The sequence below is a fragment of the Bos javanicus genome, chromosome 26 (genome assembly GCF_032452875.1).
Source record: "Bos javanicus breed banteng chromosome 26, ARS-OSU_banteng_1.0, whole genome shotgun sequence".
Taxonomy (NCBI): domain Eukaryota; kingdom Metazoa; phylum Chordata; class Mammalia; order Artiodactyla; family Bovidae; genus Bos; species Bos javanicus.
In genome coordinates, this window is record NC_083893.1 from 19576831 (window position 1) to 19600495 (window position 23665).

At 40.1% G+C, this 23665-nt stretch overlaps 1 protein-coding gene across 7 annotated transcripts in view; it reads right to left on the reverse strand.

The window, feature by feature from the left end:
- Positions 1-23665, reverse strand: part of HPSE2 (heparanase 2 (inactive)) — a 716285-nt gene that overhangs the window by 147969 nt on the left and 544651 nt on the right. For all 7 annotated transcript variants that reach the window (XR_009733773.1, XR_009733772.1, XR_009733771.1 and 4 more), the window contains exons 7-8: positions 22432-22525; positions 4158-4264 (exon numbers count right to left, since the gene is read on the reverse strand). Coding sequence is in view for 3 of the 7 variants with exons in the window: in XM_061403062.1 (XP_061259046.1) it covers positions 4158-4264; positions 22432-22525 (201 nt within the window). In the remaining 4 variants the exon portion in view is untranslated. The remainder of the gene's footprint in view (positions 1-4157; positions 4265-22431; positions 22526-23665) is intronic.

Genomic DNA, 23665 nt, shown 5'->3' on the forward strand with positions numbered 1-23665 from the left:
CGATACATTTAAAATCAATACATTTAAAAACTCTTACTCATACCCTCTGCTGGCCCGCTTAATGATAATTACTTAGTTCTCTGTCTTTCCCCAGATGGTATGAGCTCATCAAGAATAGACACGTTTTAGCTTTGTACCCCAAACAACCATCACAGTTTCTGGAACACTATAGGTGCTCAACAGTCTAAGTTGAAACTGATCTGGATAAAATTAGATTCTAGGATTTTGAGAATCACCATTTACATACTAGGGACAAATCATGCATAGTTATGATTCCCCAAATCTGAAATAATATGGAGCTCCAAACCAGTGATCTTTCTAACACTAAAGACCACTGCTAATTTTTACATTATGAGTGAATATTATAAAATATTTTCAAATCTTTTCCACATTGACAATTATATTTTATTCTGATAAAACTAACAAATACCTACTGATAATGAATCACATACAACATACACACAAACACAGTAAAATGCAAAGACAAAAGTTATAAATCCAAAAAGAAATCTGACAAGAATATAGTAGAACCATTTTGTTGCTGTTGTTCAGATTGGGACATTGTAACCCAAGGAAACTGAAAATGCTTTTGGAATATCACATGGCTAAGCTACTTGTCTTTCTTATTTTTGTTCATTTGGCAACACTGTGAAGTCAGGAGAACAGGTTTAGCTTTGCTTTAGCCTCTGAGACACAGTTTAGCTGACCTGTGGTAGAACTGGAACATGAATTCTGGGCTGACGCCTCCTAAGTCAGTGTTCTCTCCACTGAAATAGCACAAATACAGTAGGTTCTAACAAATAACAAGTATTTCTATGTCCAAACAAGTTTGTCTTTCTCACCCTTCTATCCCCAGGCTTACTGAATGAATGAAGAGACAAAATGATAAGTAAATACATAATCACATATATGTGAATCCCTATCTCTAGTGGCATCTAGATGTCAATATTTGTATTTGTACATGTGATAAGATCCCATTTGTTCATTCATTTATTATTCATCCAACAATATGAATTCATCAACTGTAAATGCTAGATCTTGTTCTTAGCATTAAGAATAGATTAAAAAAAAATGCCTGTGAGACCACATAAGTCATTTGTAAAGGACTGGGTATGTAGCTGTACCTACACATTTACAAGAATGTTATCAAATTCCTATTTGTGACCTCTACAGAGCCTAGCACAGTGAAATATAAAGAATATATATTCAACAAATAAACACTAACTTGTAAATCTGAGTTTTTTGGATTTTCTCCTGAGAGCATATGGGTAGTTTTTGAAGGAACTTTAAAGAGAGAGGGAAGAATATTCATTCTCCTCTTTAAACCCACATCCTATATGCACATCCCAAGTCTAGGGCATTAACAAATGACTATGGCCAGAGCCCCTGCTTCTCCATAGCTTTTCAGAATAGAATGGTTAGTTCTGGAATTGTCTTCATCTTCCTCTGTAATAATAAGTCTCCTGAGAAGGAGAAATAAATGGTGTTCCATGTCTCCCTTTTATACTTAATTAGTGAAAAGTGGCAAGATAATTGACACATCTCACCAAGGATACTTCTGTGGCTATTATTTTCTATCCACAAAACACTATTGAATATCTATTACATGACAGACATGTAGGTGCTGCAGACACAGCAGTATGCCAAGGGTAGGGCATCAAAGAATCTCAAAGTCCTGATTGGGAAAACTACCCTTGCATATTGGCAGCAGAGAATTCTAATTTATGCATGCATGTGAATGTGTCCTGGTAAGCTTATATTTATGCCATATATTGAAAAAGGGCTGTAAAATGCCTTCTTTCCAACTCCTTGCTAGCCTTCTGGAGCTTCCTAGAATGCTGTACATTTTTTTTCTCCTGGAAGCAATTTATACCCCTTGGAAAATTGGACTCAAGGAACATGTTTCTGGGTACTGCCAGTAGAGCTTACAGCCAGTGGATGATGAAAAGGTAAGAGAGAAGACCAGGAGCAGAATGAGCTGCTTTTCATTTGATCTGTCAACCAAGCATGGAACATCTGAACTACACCAAAATCTAAACAACGATGTTAATCTGTGTTCACAAAAGTGACTGTGGAGATCTATGGATATTTAGCTGATGCTAGTGAAAAGGCAAGTCTCTCTCTAGCTCTCTCCATGATGGTCTGTGTTATTTCTCATTTCACATCACTCTTTAAGGGAAGAATGTTCATGAAAACACTCAGTACAAACGGACTACTTGCTAGGCCCTGCAGCTGAGTTCTGAGACCACTAAGCAAAGGCCATATTCTTCTGATTCAAGGGGCCTCCAGCAGCCAACCCAACTGTCACAGTGAAACCTGCTGAGCAGAGTATTTTTGAAAGAAAACCTTCAGCAACACTGAACAACCTCTCTGTGCCGCTCCATGTGAGGACATGGGGCTGGAAGACCCCAGGCATATCATGTAGCCACTGACTCATTATCTTCATCTGCATCTGCCAGGATTCCATCTTAAAAGATATTTGCTTGACCAGCCTGATTTGCCCTCCACAAATGTAATAAAGAAGCTGCCTTAATGGAGAGGAACTATAGCTGTATAATTAGAAGTGGCTGTTAGTAGTGAAATGTGTAGTTGAGGGCAGAGCTGCAGTTCTTAGGAGAACTTTGTTCAGATGAAAAACCAGGACCCCAGACTAGATTGGACCAGAAACAGGTCACCTGGTCAGTCTGTGGCCCCGAGTGGTTTGTCCCTGTCTCATGACAATGGGAGGCCAGGCAGAAGCCCTTGTGCTTCTGGCTTAAGTTGCTCAAGTTGCTCTCCAGATAACTGTAGTAGCCTTCAAATTCATTTTCCTATCTCTTGCCTCTCCAAACTGGTACAAACTATCAAACCCAGTGTTTTCAGTACAGGTCAGATCTCTGTAGGACCTCTTTCCTCCTCTGTAATCTTCAATGGCTTGCCACTGAGTATAGAATAAGGCCTCATATTGCATCCTTGGTTTTCAAGGTCTTCTATGATTTGGTGGTAAAACTCTGTCCCTAATCATACCTGGGTTTCCCAAGTGGCATTAGTGGTCAAGAACCTGCCTGCCAATGCAGGAGACATTACAGACCCGAGTTTGATCCCTGAATCAGGAAGCTCTCCTGGAGGAGGGCATGGCAATCTACTCCAGTAGTCTTGCCTGGAGAATCCCATGGACAGAGGAGCCTGGTGGGCTAAGGTCCATAAGGTCACAAAGAGTCAGACACAAATGAAGTGGCTTAGTACAGTCATACCTTCACTAACCCCTGCAGATACTGAGGCTTTCTCATGCTAATCATTTCTCCTCATAATGTTCCTTCAGTTTAGAGTGCTCCCCACTACCCTCAGCAACAACCTTCACCTACAGAAATTAGAGAAATTTCTTAATGTTCCACTCAATTGCCTCTTCCTCCACCAAGTCCTTCCTGATACTCGCAGTCAGCAATTCTTGATTCCTCTGCATGTCTATCCCTTGTGTGGTCAGACCATGTAAGGAAGGAAGAGAGATGGTATAATTTAATGGCAAAAAGGTAGGCCTCTGGAGCAGACTGCTATAACTTGAGTCCAAGCTCTGCCATTAATTAATAATTGCATCTATCTCACTGGGTTCTTATAAAATAAGGGCATCTACTACACCTGTTGTTAAATCATTAAATATGCACAAAGCACTATTAAATATGCCCTCGGCACATGGTAAGCACTATGCAGTTACAATTATGATGATGAAACTTATCTCCAATAGCTTTTCTTACCCTCCATCTCTATTCCTCCAGTTGTCTAAGTTTCTAAAGGGCAAAACCTCCCTCTTATTCTTACCTATCTCCCAGGACTCTAGTGAAAATTACAAGAAAAAAAATTTATGCTGTCTGTACTGTATTTTGCACTGTAGACATAAAATAAAACTCTATTACTATCTACTTATTACTAATTACTTATTACTAACCTTATTACTAATAACTACCATTATTATTCTTGCTCTAATGCCTGTACCTGAGATCTTATTATTTAGACAAGTCCCTAATCACTGTTTGTTGAGTGTTTAAACACATTTACAAAGAAATGGATGAAGAATTTTCAGTAGGAAACGAACCACCACCCCATCCAAAGGGCAGAATAATAAGCAATTTCACTGTCCTTTCCTCAGTGCCCTTGGGAGTGAAATTACAAGTTCTACTCACAAGAATCCTGCAGCATAGGAATCTGATAGATTGTTTGTGCCTCCAGCTGAGGTGGTCACCACACCTTCAAGCCAAATCTTCTTTCCTGGGGTGTATGTGTTAACCACCTGTTCACACAACAAAAGCAGAAGGAGATAATGAAATTTTAAAAAACTGTTCCTAAATGAGAAGGACCATACATTCTCTTAAAGTTCCTCTGATCCTCTGCTCCCAGGTGGTCATGATCTGTGTTTTTTTCATGTTGATACAGCCCATACAGCTGGCACACAAATACACACACACACACACACATTAATATTGATTCATGTCCACTCAAAGAAATGATCATTTTTTTCTCCTAAATGAACCAAAGTGACATTGTGACAGGAGAACAAGTGCATATTCTAGGACATAAGTTGACTACAACACCCTTCAGTGAAAATTAATAGTGGAGGTCAAACTGGAATGCTGTTAAAGATTAAAGAAGAATTTCCCCTTGCACCTAGAAGAAGGTGGTCCTCTCCCTCTTCTTGACACTGCTCAGAGTGCCCAACCCAAGGAGACCTGGAAATACTATAAATAAGAAAGCAAGAAAAATACCTTAAATGATTAGAAAACAGAGTCATATTGTGAAAGTAAAGGTCTACAGTAATGATTCCCCTTAAAACATTCATGCTTTTGATAAACTTTGTGTTTCCTTTAAGATTAACTGGAACTGAGTAATATATTTCTGTTCTTCTTTTTTGCCTTTGGCTTCTAGGATATTCAAAGTTTAATTTTTGTTCGAAGACAGATATAGAGATTATTAAGGCAGTCAGAGAAAAGTGGTTTTGTTAAAAAAAACAAAACAAAAAGGTAAATAGTATAAGATGATGAACCTTGAAATCATTAAGCTAAGTGAAAGAAACCAGACACAAAAGGCCACATATTATATTCATTTATATGAAATGTCCAGAACAGTCAAATCCATAGAGACAGAAAGTAGATTAATGGATTTCTAGGGTTGGAAAAAGGGAAAGAGAATGAGGGGGGAAGATGGGGAGTGACTACAAACAGGTATGGGGTTTCTCTGGAGGATATGAACATGTTCTAAAATTAAATAGTGACAGTTTCACAATTTTGTGAATATACCTAAAACCACTGAATTTCAAACTTTTAAATGGTGAATCTCATGGTTTGTGAATTGTATCTCAATAGAGCTGAGTGTGTAATATGTATCATTAACAATAGGAGAGGTAGACCCTAATAGGTAGATAACTGATGTGGAAAGGGGAATAAATTCTGAAAATCTGGGGTTCTACCACATAGCGGCCATGAGACGCTTGTAGAATCATTATCTTGGACTTCAATTTCTTCACCAACATATAAAGTAACGTATTTGGAGGAGATGAAATGTAAGTCCTTTCTAAATATAAAATGTATCAGTATTTTGTAATGCTTGTGCATGTCCCCTTGGCTCCTATTCCCCAAATGTCAAGAGTAAATTTGATTATGGAAATTAAAATAACATAAATACAGGAGACAAAAAAGCCAGATTTGGTCATCTCAAAAATAAAGATCTTGGCTAGAGGTAATTATTGGGAATGGTAGAAAAAAGCCACAGGAGTAGGTGAAATTAGTTAAGAGGAATATTTAAAATTATACTGGGCTTCCCTGGTGGTTTGGTTGGTAAAGAATCTGCCTGCACTGTAGGAGACCGCCTGCAGTAAAGAATCTGCTTAAAATGTAAGAGACCCAGGCTTGATCCCTGGGTCAGGAAGATGCCCTGAAAAAGGAAATGACAACTCACTCCAGTATTCTTGACTGAGAAATCCCATGGACAGAGGAGCCTTGCGGGCTGCAGTCCATGGGGTTGCAAGAGTTGGACACAACTTGGCGACTAGACCACCATCACTACCAAAGAAGGGCTAAGGCTGTCTATGCAAAAACATGAAGGCATTATCAAATGGATTTATTCATTCATTCAGTAAATATTTATTGAGCACCTACTATATGCCAAGCAGAATTCTAGGGGCAAACAGTGAATGAAACACAAGTCTCTGCTCTCATCAGCTCATATTTTAGTCAAGGGGAAGAGACTGACAATAGACACACAAACATAAATTTAGAAATAGGAAGTGCTAGGAGGAAAATAAAATCGATTAATCTGACAGAAAGTGCCTTGGAAGGAGAGGAAGGTTGATGTTTTAGATGAAGGTCAGGAAAGATCCCTCTAGCACCTTTATATAAGGACTTTAGTTAAGCTCCATTAAATGAGGACTTGATTCCAGAAAATGGATGGATTTATAAATTGCTGTGTACACAGGACTCATCAAGGACACAGACACTGTGTAAATACACATCATTTGAATTCTCTTCTGACTTGCAGGAAGATTTGGAAGGAGACAATCTAACACTTCTTATAATTAGTGAGGTAGAATTGATTAGCAGTTAGTGGTCTGCACACACATTGCCTGGGTGTGAATCCTGGTTTCATCATTGACGCACTGTTGACCTTGCTGTGCCTTAATTTCCTTAGCTGTAAAATTAGAATAATAAATGTGCATTTTTAAAAATATTTGTGACCTAATATTTGTAAAGCACTTGGAAAGGTGTCTGGCAAATGATAGGCTCTTAAAGTAAAGCAAATGTTACCTAGATCACTCTCTTTGTCCAAACTACATGAGATTGTGATTGGCAATCTAACATTAGAATTGGTTGCTTTTATTTGGATATGTTTGTGGTGGTAGGTAATAGGCCAGATGTGTGCTAAGTAGTAGGGAAAGGTCTATTTAGAATTTAAAATCTACATGGGTAGCTCACGTTAATGTAATTAGCATTCAGAGTAGTTTGTTTATCCACTCAGCACAGGAGCAATTCTTGTCATTTTCTAGAGAAGCTATTAATACATGAACAACAACAACAAAAAACACAGGGAGAGTGTGCTTTGATACAAAACCAAGCCAGTTATATGAAATGTTATATGGCAGAGAAATTCCTAGAAAGTATCTGTGTTAGAGGTTCTGGGAGTAGTTGGTATGAGTCAGCAAGGATTTTCTGAACATTTACTGTTTGGGACATGGTGAGAGGCTTAATGAATATTGTGTCTACTGTGAGACAAGAAGAGGTTATCATAGTCATGTGTGGGGGAGGTACTGAGGTTGGGTGCTGGTTGGGCCTAGAGAGGAAATTAGTATGGGCAGAAGAGGAGAGGAAAAAAATCAGGAAAAACAGATGGAACCAGCTGCAAAATTCCCTTAGAAAGTGAAACTCTAAGAAACTGAGGGCTATAGTTCAACACTGCGGTTTTCTGAGTAAATATGATTCCCCCTGTGCTAGAAGAGAGAAAATTGCAGGACTGCAAAGAGCAAGGGTACAGTTCCTGGTGAAAAATGATGTGCCAACGAAGGTTATTTTAAGGAACACATTGTCTGGGGAGGGAGAAGTACAAATGCCCAAATGCCGAGATTATTGAAGTGAAGGGAGAGGGGAGTTGAATGGTTGGCTCCCTTCAGCAGTTTTTTTATCCCCCACAGACTTCAGCTCTTAGGCCCATGTGGACAAGGGAGCTTTGAAGCACCCACAGGACAGCTCAGCAGGTTGCCAGTGGCTGCTCAGAATCCTTCAGCCTGCTGGGGGCAGGGTGGTGTGAAGGGAAACCCTCCAGCTCCCTCCCTCTCATTTCAGGGGTTGAGGACATCAGGACTGTTTCGTATGGCTATATTGAAAAAGGAGAGGTGAGAGAGAAAAATAGCTTTGACTTTTTAAAAAGTTTTATTTTCCCTACCACTTTGAAATTTTTTTTAAAAGGAAACAGTTAAAAATAGGAAAATAACCATTTCTGTAGCACATTTTCAAACCTGGGCTTCCCTTTCCTGTCTCTCCAAAACTGTGATTTGTCTTTAAAAAAGACTCCTGAGAGCCTGGTTTCAGCCACTGGCTATGCAAGTGGTGGTAGCCTTGTAGCAGCAGACATGTTGTTTATGGTTATCCAAACCCAACACCTTCCTTAATGAGAAAGGAAGCAATAAAACAGGAATAGTGGACAGGCCAGCTGGGCTAATCAGGCCTGGCAAGAGGCCCACCCTCCAAAGGAAGCTGGAGTCCATTAATTCCAGCATCTCATATAGTTGGAAATCAACCTTCCCTAGGACTTTAGGAAAAGCAGTGGTTCTTTAAGCAACCAGGTCCCCTATGTCACTGGTTAGAAGGAGCTGAATAGCTTTAGGGAACTTCTTAAACTTTCCTTACCCATGGACAGGGCTCTGCTTGGAGGTGCTCCTGTCTCTTTATTCCTTATTGTATTCATAAAACGTCCAGGTGAGAGCTCAATAATGTCACAATTTTTCTTTCCATCCTTCTTGTGTGTTTTTGACTCTAAGCTACCTACTATGTTAGATGAGGACAAAATCATTCCATTCTGCCCTCTCCTTTCTTACTGTCCCCTTCTGAGTTCCGGATCTTATCCTTTCTCCCTTGGTCTTCCTGCAAGGAAGACCTCCTTCTCAAGACTTTCCTCTACACTGCTTCTGTCTTTTAACCAGCTTCACCCTAGCTTCATAACCTATATGACTTCTCATTACCAGCAGCAGAACTCAATCATGTGCTCATGGAGTGGTCTGTGTGACTAGTTGGCAGACATGTTATGAGTGACTTGCTTCAGATAATATTTAAAACAGTAATTTGGGGAATGACTTACTTAAAAGTATTGATAAAATAAAGTAGGTTCAAGGTTATCATAATAACATTCCTTTCATTAGCCAGAATTATGAAATGCTTCCTTAACATGGAAAGAAAGCAAAGGAGCCAGTAAACTACACACAGCTTGTAGTCGATTTTGTTCATTTGTCCATGAAAGCATATTCAGTTCAGTTTAGTCGCTCAGTTGTGTCCAACTCCTTGCAACCCCATGAATCACAGCACGCCAGGCCTCCCTGTCCATCACCAACTCCTGGAGTCCATCCAAACCCATGTCCATTGAGTCGGTGATGCCATCCAACCATCTCAACCTCTGTCGTCCCCTTATCCTCCTGCCCTCAATCTTTCCCAGCATCAGGGTCTTTTCAAATGAGTCAGCTCTTCACATCAGGTGGCCAAAGTATTGGAGTTTCAGCTTCAACATCAGTCCTTCCAATGAACACCCAGGACTGATTTCCTTTAGGATGGACTGGTTGGATCTCCTCGCAGCCCAAGGGACTCGCAAGAGTCTTCTCCAACACCACAGTTCAAAAGCATCAATTCTTTGGTGCTCAGCTTTCTTTATAGTCCAACTTTCACATCCATACATGACCACTGGAAAAACCATAGCCTTGACTAGATGGACCTTTGTTGACAAAGTAATGTCTCTGCTTTTGAATATGCTGTCTAGGTTGGTCATAACTTTCCTTCCAAGGAGTAAGAGTCTTTTAATTTCATGGCTGCAGTCACCATCTGCAGTGATTTTGGAGCCCAGAAAAATAAAGTCTGACACTGTTTCCAGTGTTTCCCCATCTATTTGCCATGAAGTGATGGGACCAGATGCCGTGATCTTAGTTTTCTGAATGTTGAGCTTTAAGCCAACTTTTTCACTCTCCTCTTTCACTTTCATCAAGAGGCTCTTTAGTTCTTCTTCACTTTCTGCCATAAGGGTGGTGTCATCTGCATATCTGAGGTTATTGATATTTCTCCTGGCAATCTTGATTCCAGCTTGTGCTTCTTCCAGCCCAGCGTTTCTCATGATGTACTCTGCATGCTGCTGCTGCTGCTGCTGCTAAGTCGCTTCAGTCGTGTCTGACTCTGTGCGACCCCATTGATGTCAGGCCACCAGGCTCCCCTGTCCCTGGGATTCTCCAGGCAAGAACACTGGAGTGGGTTACCATTTCCTTCCCCAATGCATGAAAGTGAAAAGCGAAAGGGAAGTCGCTCAGTCGTGTCTGACTCTTAGCGACCCCATGGACTACAGCCTACCAGGCTCCTCCATCCATGGGATTTTTCCAGGCAAGAGTACTGGAGTGGGGTGCCATTGCCTTCTCCGGTACTCTGCATATAAGTTAGATAAACAGGGTGACAATATACAGCCTTGACATATTCCTTTTCCTATTTGGAACCAGTCTGTTGTTCCATGTCCAGTTCTAACTGTTGCTTCCTGACCTGCATACAGGTTTCTCAAGAAGCAGGTCAGATGGTCCGAAAGCATGTTAAACATGGTGAAATGGTGATGGGAACCACTGATCTATGGGATATGACGCCAACTGCTTTATTTAACTTGGCATCTAAGACCCTTCATAACCATCCCTTAGCTGCCTCCTCCTCTCCCTCCCCACAAGACCTGAGGTTCACAACACAATGGACTCACTGTTTTTCAACTACATGATCTTCTTTTAGGATTTCACTGATCACTTTCTCCTTTACTCATTCCTCACCCATGTTGTCTGAGACATTGTTTTTTTCATGGCTTATTTCTAATGTGATCTCATTTGTGAAACTTCTCTCAAAACTTCAGGATATTAATTCTCTCCTCTGGCCTCCAAAGTTCTTTGAATCTATCACTATTCTTGACCTTATTATACTGAGTTGTAAATTTTTGTTCGCCTAGCCTCCTACACTATAAGCAGCTTGAGAAAGCCATATTTTTTCCCATTTTGCATGCCTTATAGAATTTTTGTCAGTCACTTTGCTTATTAAATACTTGTTAAATAATGAGACAATGAAGTAGTTTACTTGTTAATAAATGAGAGAGGTAATATTTTACCAATGGAAAGGCTGAGTATCAAAAAATATAACTAATAATTTCAGAATCATAAGAACAAACATTAAATTTTCACAGTTTCAGCTCAGAACTCTGTTCACTTTCTAATTGAATTTTGTTGTTTGAGAAGAGCTAGAAGCTTCTAGTTCACTAAACTGCCTCCATATTTAATATGTTCTTCTCAGGTAAGACAAGCTGAGCTATTCTGAGCTCAGTGATTCCAATATCTCATCACATTCTTTCTGATTTATTTCTTCTGTCTAATGTACTTCCTGTCAGTTTCATTAATTTTTTTCTGTATAATTCTTTTTATCATCTCCCTGTTCCGGAGTGCCGTATTTGCCCATTTTCTTTCGGTATCAGATCAATTTTTAATTTGTGGCTTCTGTTTCTGTGTCATTTTTAGGATTTAAAATTGCATTCTCTGCTCTTGTTATCTCAAACCGCAGAAAAGCAACTGAGTGTAATTGCAACTAAACATAAAATTAAAATAAGAAAATACACAAAAAGGAAAGTCACAGAGGAGACAAGGAAATTATGAGCATAGGCAAGAAAATGAGGAAGAAAGTTTCACAGTACCAAAGCAATGACTATGTTCAAGAATAAGCGCTTGGTGGAGGGAAAGACTGGACAGCAGCTACCTGCACATAAATTACTCTTCTTCCCATCTCCAGTCCTTTTCTGTGACTAACCAACCCCTCAGGCTTACTGGACTGTCTACCTACTGACAAGTCCTAAGTTTCAGCGGCCTCAGAGGTAAGTTCCTCTTGCTCAGGACAAACCCTGTAATCTCCCCACTTCCATGTGGAAATGTTAGACGGTCACCCCAAGCTGCCTTTTCCTCATGAAGAAGATTTTTGTTTAAGGAGCAATTTGTTCTGAGGGCTAGTCCTCCGATATGTCCTTAATATACTCATTGCCTTCCACACAACAGGACCTCACTATATGCTGGCCAAAAACCATGTACATGAAACATATGAATGGAGTCCAGTGAATGAATGCAAATCACTCCCTGGAAATCCTTGTCCTCTTCCACTCTCTAATATTGTGATAATATTATATATCACCTAATATTGTAGCACCCAACTTTCATTCAGCCCTCACTTCTAGAACACCCACCTCAGATTATATCAACTGACTGAGGTCAATTTGATATTCTCTCACCAAGAACATTCAGTATTCTTTTTAAAAAGGTTTCCTAATCCTGGGTGGTCAGGAATATAAATATTACATGGGTTACAAAATTAATGGTCAACATGCATGGGAGATTCAGAATGGTGTATTGGATACAGTGTGGGCCTTGGAATTAGGAGTTCCAATTTTACTACTTAGCAAGTGTGGCCTTCAAAAAACTTACTGGTTTCTTCAATAGATTGGTAATATTTGATGCACTCAGTGGATGGAATTTGTAACCTAAAAGGTAATACAATTACTATAGTTCTGTAAGTTGATGCATTTAAAAATGCATCAAATGGTTTTGAAATAAGAATGTTTTCCATCAAAAGAAACTAGCCAGCTGTTTACTCTCTCCCTCCAGCTATTATTAAATTTAAGGTTGCTGTTATTGTTCAGTCACTAAGTCATGTCCAACTCTTTGCAACCCCATGGATGGCAGGACGCCAGGCTTCCGTGTCCTTCACTACCTTCTGGAGTTTGCTTAAACTCATGTCATGGAGTCAGTGATGCCATCCAACTGTCTCATCCTCTGTCGTCCCCTTCTCTTCTTGTCCTTAGTCTTTCCCAGAACCAGGGTTTTTCCCAATGAGTTGGCTCTTTGCATCAGGTGGCCAAAGTATAGAAGCTTCAACTTCAGCATCAGTCCTTCCAATGAATATTCAGGGTTGATTTCCTTTCGGATTGACTGATTTGATCTCCTTGCAGTCTAAGGGACTCTCCAGAGTCTCCACAGCATCACAATTTGAAAGCATCAATTCTTTGGCACTCAGCCTTCTTTATGGTACAACTCTCACATCCATACATGACATCGGAAAAACCACAGCTTTGACTCTAGGGACTTTTGTTGGCAAATTGATGGCTCTGTCTTTTAATATGCTGTCTAGGTTTGTCATAGCTTTTCTTCCAAGGAGCAAGTGCCTTTTAATTTCATGGCTGCAGTCACTGTCTGCAGTGATTTTGGAGCCCAAGAAAATAAAGTCTGTCACTGTTTCCACTTTTCCCCATCTATTTGCCATGAAGTGATGGTTGCCATGTTGTTAGTTTTTTGAATACTGAGTTTTAAGCCAGCTTTTTCACTCTTCTTTTCCACTCTCCTCAGGAAGCTCTTTAGTTCCTCTTTGCTTTCTGCCATTAGAATGGTATCATCTGTATATCTGAGGTTGTTGATACTCCTCCCAGAAATCTTGATTCCAGCTTGTGATTCATTCAGCCCACTATTTCACATGATGTACTGTGCATAGAAGCCAAATAAGCAGGGTGACATATACAGCCTTGTCATACTCCTTTCCCAATTTTGAATCAGTCTGTTGTTCTATGTCTGGTTCTAACTGTTGCTTCTTGACCTGCACACAGGTTTCTCAGGAGTTAGGTAAGGTGGTCTGGTAGTCCCATCTCTTTAAGAATTTTCTACAGTTTGTTGTGTTCCACACAGTCAAAGCCTTTCACATAATGAGTGAAGCAGAAGTAGATGTTTATTTTTTAAATTCTCTTGCTTTTTCTATGATCCAACGTTAGTTATTTAGTCATGTCCAACTCATTGTAACCCCATGGACTGTAGCCTGACAGGCTCCTCTGTCCATGGAATTCTCCAGGCAAGAATACTGGAGTGGGTTGTCATTCCCTTCTCCAGGGGATCTTCCTGACCAAGAGATTGAACTTGGGTCTTCTGCATGCAGGTAGATTCTTTGCCATCTGAGCCACCAGGAAAGCCTATGGATGCTGGCAATTTGTTCCTTGTTCCTCTACCTTTTCTAAACCCAGCTTTTACATTTGGCAGTTCTTGGTTCAGATACTGTTGAAGTGTAGCTTGAAGGATTTTGAGCATTACTTTGCTAGCATGTGAAATAAATGCTATTGTATGGCAGTTTGAACATTCTTTGGCATTGCCTTTCTTTGAAAACTGACCTTTTTCAGTCCTATGGCTACTGATGAGTTTTCCAAATTTGCTGGCATATTGAGTATAGCACGTTAACAGCATCATGTTTTCGGATTTTAAATAGCTTAGCTGGAATTCTATCATTGTTTGAGTTTAAGAATCAAGGAAATATAGTTCACAGAATGACACTGAGCAAAACTTTGGAGCTTTTTTTTGTGGTAAACATATCTTTCCAGCTAGATTCCCCTATTTATCATCAGTGTCTTATATCTGAAAGAGAAGAGCCAAAAGTTCCACTGGGTCATATTCTCCCATTTTCAGATGCATAGTCAAGTGGAGTCACAGACAACAATTTACTGTGAAGCTCATCAACTTTAGCTCCCCATTTCCCCAGGCCTCTGTTAATGTCTTGGGAAGGGCCCTAGTAATTTGTTCATATGGTCAGATATATTTCTAAAACATGCAAATTTGTTTTGCTTTCTTTTTCTTAAAGTGGTCCCCATTGTATAAGTTGCCAGCCCCATAAAAGTTAGAATCACACCTGGATGTCACCTAAGGTATCAGTGTGGCACAGTTTGTGTTCAGGGTCCTCTGTCTCTTGAGTTCTCCCTTGGCCTGTGTTTCTCTTTCCCTCTATCCAAACCTGCTCTTGGGAAGGACAAATACCATATGATATCACTTCTAGGTGGAATCTAAAACATGACACAGGTGAACCTACTGTAAACCAGAAGCAAAAACATAGACAGAGAAAATAGACTGGTGGCTGTGAAGGGGCGGAGGCTGGGAGACAGATTCACTGGGGGTTTGGGATTAGCAGATGCATACCGCTATTTACAGAATGCATTAACAGCAAGGCCCTACTGTATAGCACAAGGAACTATTCAATTTCCTGTGATAAACCATAATGGAGAAGAATATGAAAAAGAATGTATATATGTATAACTGAGTCACTTTGCTGTACAGCAATAATTAACACAACATGGTAACTCAACTATATTTCAATAAAATATTTTAGTAAAATAAAATTATCACAGAGGAAATAACCTTGCTTTTGGAAAAGGATCATCTATTTTATATTAAGGCCTTAGTGTGACTTTAAATCAGTATAGTTTACCTCTCCTTGGGTTATTTACATTCTGCTACTACTGTTAAGTTGCTTCAGTCGTGTCTGACTCTGTGCAACCCCATAGACGGCAGCCTACCAGGTTCCCCCGTCCCTGGGATTCTCCAGGCAAGAACACTGCAGTGGGCTGCCATTTTCTCCTCCAATGCATGAAAGTGAAAAGGGAAAGTGAAGTCGCTTCTCCCGCTAAAGTAGAATCAAAAAATATTTTTCTAAAGTAAAATATCTGGCATTAGCAAACTGACTAAAATGTTACTCAGAGCCACAAAGAGACCTTTGTTTCACCCTTAAAGACATACCCAGAGGAAACTCTCCTACTATGCCTACATATAGGCATAGCCCATTTGTGTGCTGTGTGTGTTAAGTCACTTCAGTCATGTCCAGCTCTTTGTGACCCTATAGACTGTAGCCTACCAGGCTCCTCTGTCCGTGGGATTCTCCGAGCAAGAATACTGGAATGGGTTGCCATGCCCTCCTCCAGGGAATCTTCCTGATCCAGGGATCAAATCCATGTCTCTTGCATTTCCTGCATTGGCAGGCGGGTTCTTTACCACTGGCACCTCCTGGGAAGCCTCATAGTCCACTATGGTTGCCTAAATCAATTTCTGTCTATTCAACACTATGCTACAAAATCAGTAGTGAATTAGATTCTTTTGGGTTTGAATGGCAGAGATAGCACATCCGAATGAGATGAGAAAAAGATTTACTTTGCTTCTTCCACACTTCTACCACTATTCTACTCTGTTCATTCACCTTCCCTTCCGTGTCTCCCTCTAATATTGACTGAGAGCCTGCTAAGTGATAGGCACCGTAGTAGGCACTGGCACATTGAAACAAGCATTCAACATGGGCTTTCCTGGTGGCTCAGACAGTAAAGAATCTGCTTGCAATACGGGAGACTCAGGTTGGATCCCTGAGTTGAGAAGATGCCCTGGAGATGGAAATGGTCATGACTGAGCAAATTAAAAGACGCTTACTCCTTGGAAGAAAAGTTATGACCAACCTAGACAGCATATTAAAAAGCAGAGATATTACTTTGCCAACAAAAATCCATCTAGTCAAGGCTATGGTTTTTCCAATAGTCATGTATGGATGTGAGAGTTGGACTATAAAGGAAGCTGAACACCAAAGAATTGATGCTTTTGAACTGTGGTGTTGGAAAAGACTCTCAAGAGTCCCTTGGACTGCAAGGAGATCCAACCAGTCCATCCTAAAGGAAATCAGTTCTGAATATTCATTGGAAGGACTGATGTGAAGCTGAAACTCCAATTCTTTGGCTACCTGATGTGAAGAACTGACTCATTTGAAAAGACCCTGATGCTGGGAAAGATTGAAGGTGGGAGAAGGGGACAACAGAGGATGAGATGGTTGGATGGCATCATGAACTCAATGGGCATGAGTTTGAGTAAACTCCGGGACTTGGTGATAGACAGGGAGGCCTGGCTTGCTGCAGTCCATGGGGTTGCAAAGAGTTGGACATGACTGAGCAATTGAACTGAACTGAACTGAGCAAATATATATAGATTATTGAATGAATCAATCAATACATTAATCAATCAAACACTGATTTTTTTCCAGTGGTAATACAACTATTCTTAACCAACTAGTGTGTTTTCATTTTCAGTTTTCTTCATTAGAGAAGGTTAACATTGTCATTGTCCTCATTTTCCTTTAATTGTGCATCCAGTTATTCTATGACCTTTAAGAGTAACTGTTATTCTTCTACTCTCTTCCCCTTTGATATACTTTGATATAACTAGTAGGTAAACCAGAGATTGATTAAGAAAAAAGTTTCCTTTTTAATCTGTTCATTACTTCCAAAGGATTAAATACTTCTCTGCCTTACCTATGTCCATGATCCTGCCACTAAGATATATTGGAAAAAGTGCTATAATGTTACTGTATCTATTAAGATTTCAAAAGAATTACTCTTTATTATTATAAGCAATCATAAATATGATGATATTAACAAAAAATATTGGCTTCCCTAATATCTGAAATTTCCCTTCCTTTACAAACTACAGTAGATATATCCCACCATGGGCTCCTGAAGCACCCTGAATTCCACTGTTATGTGAGTCATTGCATCTTACTATCATTGTTTGTTTCATTAACTATTTTCCCACTAGACCATAAAGTCTGTGAGTATAACCACCATATCCTTCTTGCTCATTGTTTTATCCTCAGGAGTTTGGAATACACAAGAATGTTATAGTTTATAAATGAAGGAAGAAAGAAGGAAGGGAGGAGGGAAGGAAATATTCAAATAGTAGGGAAGCCAATTGTTCAGTTTATTTAGTATTCAAAATACAATCATAAGGACAGTATTTTTGAAAATACTTCCCTTATGACTGGGATTTCACCAACTCCTTCCTGTGCTTATTGAATTGCTGAAAATAATATCAAAAAGTGTTATTTCCTCCTCTGATTCCTCTAGGAAATGAAGATACAAATCATAGAGTCCAAGTGACTTGAGCCAAAATGGTTCATCTTGGTTCTTATGTTATTGTTTTGGAGTCTGCCCAGCTATCCACACTATACCATCTGCACTGTATCCTAAACATCTCTCACTTTCCCATCGGACTATTGGCTGCATTGTGAGATTCTCAACTCTTTCCCTCATCTCTCAAAGTACAGACAATTATTCTCATTCTAATCGAAAGGAGCGAGTGTGTGAATCACCCAGATGAGTGGGTTGTCCAAACACTGTCTCTGTTTGGTTTTCAAATGCATCATGTAGATTTTCATATAACCAGAATTCACCCACTGCTCAGAAAACTAAACATTCTTAAGTGGCAGTCCAAATTTGGAAACCACAGCTGTTTTTAGCAATTGAGTCATTGTCTTTCAGGTGCCAAAAATATCACCTATCTATTCTCCAGGGTTCAAAGAAAGAGGAAAGAGGAAGAAAGCAAAGAACAAGTTGAGAATAAAGGTAACATGAAGCTTCTCCAGTAAAATGAATTGTTATTAAAAAACAACCATAATAACTGAAACAACAATAATTATGGCAATAAGAACTACCATTCACTAGCAATGAACAAATCAGAGTCTCATGTGATCTTCCTAATCTCCTTAAGAGGGAAGGAGGATATACAATGGTTACTACCAAGTACTAGTTCCAGGAACTGGTGTGGATATCAAAGTCTGCAGTTGCTTAAGGCCCATATACAAAACGCTGTAGTGTTTATAGTATAACCCAGGCACATTCTTCCATGTATTGTACTTTAAATCATCTCTGCTGCTGCTGCTAAGTCACATCAGTCGTGTCCGACTCTGTGCGACCCCATAGACGGCAGCCCACCAGGCTCCCCCGTCCCTGGGATTATCCAGGCAAGAACACTGGAGTGGGTTGCCATTTGCTTCTCCAATGCATGAAAGTGAAAACCGAAAGGGAAGTCGCTCAGTCGTGTCCGACTCTAGCGACCCCGTGGACTGCAGCCTACCAGGCTCCTCCATCCATGGGATTTTCCAGGCAAGAGTACTGGAGTGGGGTGCCATTGCCTTCTCTGTAAATCATCTCTAGATTACTTATAATACCTAATACAATGAAAATGCTAGGTAAATAGTTGCCAGTACCTGGCAAATTCAAGTTTTGCTTTTTTTAACCTTCTAAAGTGCTTTTTTTCTGGAATATTTTCAATCAGTGTTTGGTTGAATCCATAGATGCAGAACACACAGATACAGATAGAGAGAGCTCTGTTCTTAGCAATCTCATTTTACAGGTGAAGAAAGAAAATCAGAAAGGTTAAGTGAATGGCTGAGGGTCATAAAACCCAAGCCACTAGACTTCAAATCCTGTCTCCTATCTCTTCTTCAAACAGCCTCACCACTGTCTTATATAAACCAATCTTGCATGAATTTGTTTGGGTAGGAAATCTACCCTTTTCCCACTACTAGGACCTAAGGAGAGATCATTAAGATTTCTCTGAACTTCTAAAAATAAAAAAGAAACAGAGATTGCATTTCTAGCTTTTGGATGAGAGTTCCATGTATATACCTAATAAAATGTTTACTTGGTCCATCTCCAAGCTGACTGGGGGGGCTCACAGCAAAGAACTTTGATCACTCTGCCCCAGACTGTACCCTAGTATCAAATTTCCCAAACCCCCATTCCACCCACAGGGGATTTCAGGAACAGCCAAAGTAACTTTTCAACTGACAAATCTTGATGACTCTTCTCTGGTCTCCTAGCCTTCATCTCCCCAAATCAGGCCACTACCTAGTATATCCTTTGCTGTGGTGAGAGACTCCCCTTCTCAAGGCCCTAACAACTGGGTCCAGGTTACTGTAGCCAGTAGAAGGTCTATCCTATGAGTCAAACCTCAATGAATCTGTGATCTAGCAGTGACCCTAGCAGATACCCATTTAAGACAATCTCTGGCAAGAGCTTTATAAAAGAGATTTGGAAAAAGAAAACCAGTCAGAGAGAGAACTGAATGGGCTACTAAATAAAACAAGGAGGATGAAACTTTGACAGACAGTATTTTCCCAAAGTGACTGAAAAAATGTTTCTGGTCTTATATGCCCTTCCAGAACCTCGTCACTCCCTTATCAAGAAGGTTTACTTCCTCTTCTCTTAAATCCCTAAGGGTCTTGGTGACTGTCTTAATGAGTTGACTATGGTTGAAGCAATGCCCTGTGACTTCTAAGGATAGGTAGAAAAGTTAATAGAGCTTCCACCTGACTCGCTCTCTTGGGCATCTGACTTTAAAACCTCGAGAGGAAGTCCAAGGCTACAAGGAGAGGTATTCTGGTTATCAGCCCCACAAAGGTGATAGTTGACAACTGACATCAACTTTCAGAGTGAATGAGCTTTCTGATGATTCCAGTCACTGGCCTTTGAATTAGCCTAGCCTTCATGTTTTCCAGCTGAAACTAATGGAGCAAAGAAAAGCCATCCTATGGGAATTCCTGACCCATAGAATTCATGGTCATAATAAATGATTGTTTTAAGTCACTAAGTTTTGGGATAATTTATTGCACAGCAAGACATAACCAGAACAGAAATGTAAGCCTGAGGGGACCGCTGAGCATTTTGTATTTGCCAGAGCCAAAAGGTGGCTCCAGGCCCTACTGCTAATTCTATCTACCCCCTGCCAGGTGCCTTCTGTATACATAGGCCATTTCTCTTCGAGGCTCCACTGCTCCTTTCTGCAATCACACTTGGCTCTCCTTTTCTGTGTGCATCAGACGTGTTTTTAAAGATCTGAATTTCAATTGTGCCCAGAATTTGAGACCTTTTCCTTAAGTTTCTTCAGCCTTGCCTGGACAAATCAGGAAGTGAGTTTAGCCTCTTATTTCAGTCTCTGGACATTCTGTGATGGTGAAGGAATATTCAGTGATGGAGAGTACTAAGTTGTGGGGAGAAAGAGGAGAATCTAACTCCTAACTCATTTGTCTTGGTTTTGACCTAGTTATACTTAAAGAATTACATGAACACAGTTAGAACCTTCACTCACAGTGCCATGACACCACTGAATCATTTTACTTCCAGTGATAATCCTTTGATCAGGTTGCTAGACTCAAAGCTGGAAAAACCAAAACTACAGGGACTTGTTATGTTGAACACTATTGTAATACAAAAACTTAGAATAGTAGCTGGAACACAGTAAACAGTAAATATCCATTGAATGAAAGAAGGAACAAGTGAATAAATGAAAGAAATGTCCTCCCCTCTTTTTAGAGACTAATACTGGATTAGCATAATGTTGTTAGAAAACTCTAGAGTTTAAAAGGTTGACATTCTACTCCATTAGGTAATATGTTTTTCAGCTTGCTCAAAGTAAGTATTAAACCTTGAAACTGTAAAGTTCCTCAAGGACAAAGACCATGTCTCATTCGATTTTGTATCCGCAGCAGCTGGCACTATGCCTGCTACTTGTTAAAAGCACAGTAAATATTAGTTAAATATTAAAAACTAAGTGAATGTCAAGCAGAGACTGACAGACATTTCAAATCATTTAGTTCTCCTAGGCGTTGCCTAGTAGGAGACAGTGACAGATAAGGGTGCTGGTCAACACACCTGATCCCCAGAGGGATCAGACTGGGATGTAGAAATCCAGAAGTCCTGAGGCCTCACAGCTTCTAAAGACTCAAAGGGTTATTTATAATCTGAGTAAGACATTAAGTGCTTTTCTATGATTGCTCCAAATAGTATTTTCTTACACAACTAATTTTATAATGAGCCATTTGTTTATTTACCCATTCATTTATTCATTCATCCCGTATATATATATATATATTTTGGCCATGCCATGGCTGGGGATTGAACCCAAAACCTTGGTACTGAAAGCATGGATTCCTAACCACTGGACTACCAGGGAACTTCCCCCATTCATCCCATATTAGTGGGGGCCTACCTGTTTGTTTTTTTTTTTGCAAAGATGTATTTAATTTGCCCAAGAGGAAGTTGAATGTTTAAAAGGTCTCCATTCCCTGGAAAGGGCTTCCCTTGTGGCTCAGCTGGTAAAGAATCCACCTGCAATGCAGGAGACCTGGTTTCGATCTTTGGGTTGGGAAGATCCCCTGGAGAAGGGAAAGGCTACCCACACCAGTATTTTCCCCTGGAGAATTTCATGGACTGTATAGTCCTTGAGGTTGCAAAGAGTCGGACATGACTCAGTGACTTTCACCTTCACTTTTCCCTGGAAAAGTACCTGACTAGGAAACTAAAGAAAGATGAGATACTATTTTGTAGAGGCAGATGGAAATTGTAGACATAAGATCCTCACAATTCAGACTTAACTAATTTAGTGTATTGCAAAATGTGATCTGCATTGGGTAGAATTACTTGACAGATGACTATTAAAAGGCAGAGATGTCTGGGATCCATTCCAGACACACTAAGTCAAAACATCAGAAGTGAGAGTGGAAATTTTACAAGCAGCCTCTAGTGATTTTCATTTTACTCAAGTTTGAGAACTACTGACCACAGGTTTCTTGCTAATATGACCTACATGTGATTGCTTAATCTATGTCTACAAAAGTAAGATGTTACTTGGCTGATTCTAAGATGCCTAGGAGTACTGTACATGTGGCTGAAAATTGCCAATACCCTAGACCACAATTCCATTAAATGAATGTAATCATCCTCTCCTTAAACTAATCCAAAATAAACTCTTACAAAAAGAAAGTAAACCTATCCTTCCCTTAAGAAACTCACAATTTAGAAGCAAACTATTACAAAGTATTTGTTATTAAATATAGGAGCGTTTAAACCTGGATATGGCACATTCAAATCCTTCTCAATCTAAAAACAATAAATAACAATCATCAACTGTGAGAGGTAGCTCGTGGCCATGCAAGTCTAGACTGTACTATCCACAGTGCTACCATCTAGCTGGAACCCTGTGACCTTTCCTTGCCTTACTCCCAAACTCTCTCCTCTTCTTCCCCAGAGATTTTTACTCACTTTCTGAATTTTCCTAATCTGGTCAGAGAGTGTGTCTAACAGGCGAGTTTTCAGGAAGTCCATCACCTTGACCACCCGGCCATCAATGTAGCAACTGGAATAAAAATAAAATAAGAATCAGGTAAAATCTCAAGCAGGAGATTACAAATATATTTCTCTAGCCAGAGGTCTCTGTTGCCTGAGAAACAGCAACCCAGGGTTCACTTGAGCTTTTACATTCAAAAAAGTTTGGATCCTGCATACTTTTCAAACAAAAATAAACATCTTATCCTCTTTATTTTTACGTCCATTTGTGGGCTAATACTGTGATTTTTTTCAGCCTTTGTCCATTGAAACTGCATTTATTGCTCTATAGGAACTGATAGGAATCCATAACATGAATTGGTTAATGGGGAAAAGCTTACTTTGTTTCCTCCATAGGGAAAGTAATTTAACATCCCTTCCATACCATCCTTACTCCCACTTTAAAATAATGAAGGTATGTGAGAGGTTTGCAAGACTATTCAAACATTTTGAAAGGTTTCCACATCTTTAAATAAGAGAACACCAACCACAAAAAGTCAGACTTAGTGCAGTGCTGCTAAGTCACTTCAGTCGTGTCCGACCCTGTGCGACCCATAGACGGCAGCCCACCAGGCTCCCCTGTCCCTGGGATTCTCCAGGCAAGAACACTGGAATAGGTTGCCATTTCCTTCTCCAATGGGTGAAAGTGAAAAGTGAAAGTAAAGTTGCTCAACCGTGTTCTACTCTTCATGACCCCATGGACTGCAGCCTACCAGGCTCCTCCGTCCATGGGATTCTCCAGGCAAGAGTACTAGAGTGGGTTGCCATTTCCTTCTCCAATGCATGAAAGTGAAAAGTGAAAGTGAAGTCGCTCAGTCGTGTCCAACCCTCAGCGACCCCATAGATGGCAGTCCACCAGGCTCCTCCGTCCATGGGATTTTCCAGGCAAGAGTACTGGAATGGTGTGCCATTGCCTTCTGCAGTGAGTGTGTCACAAAAATTTCATCTCCAGTTCACTTCCCTGGCAAAAACCTTGTAGTCAACCTCCTTCTACCTCTACAATAAATGAAAAAACAAATAAGAAAGACAGACTAAAGTCCAGGTGCCCTATACTAAAATAGCAACAGTTGGCACTCCTCAGGGTGGCAGTGTCCCTGGTTCTGCTAGATGGCTTAAGTGAAACATCAAGTTGTGCTGACGCTACACTGTTAACATTCAACCAAAACAAGTC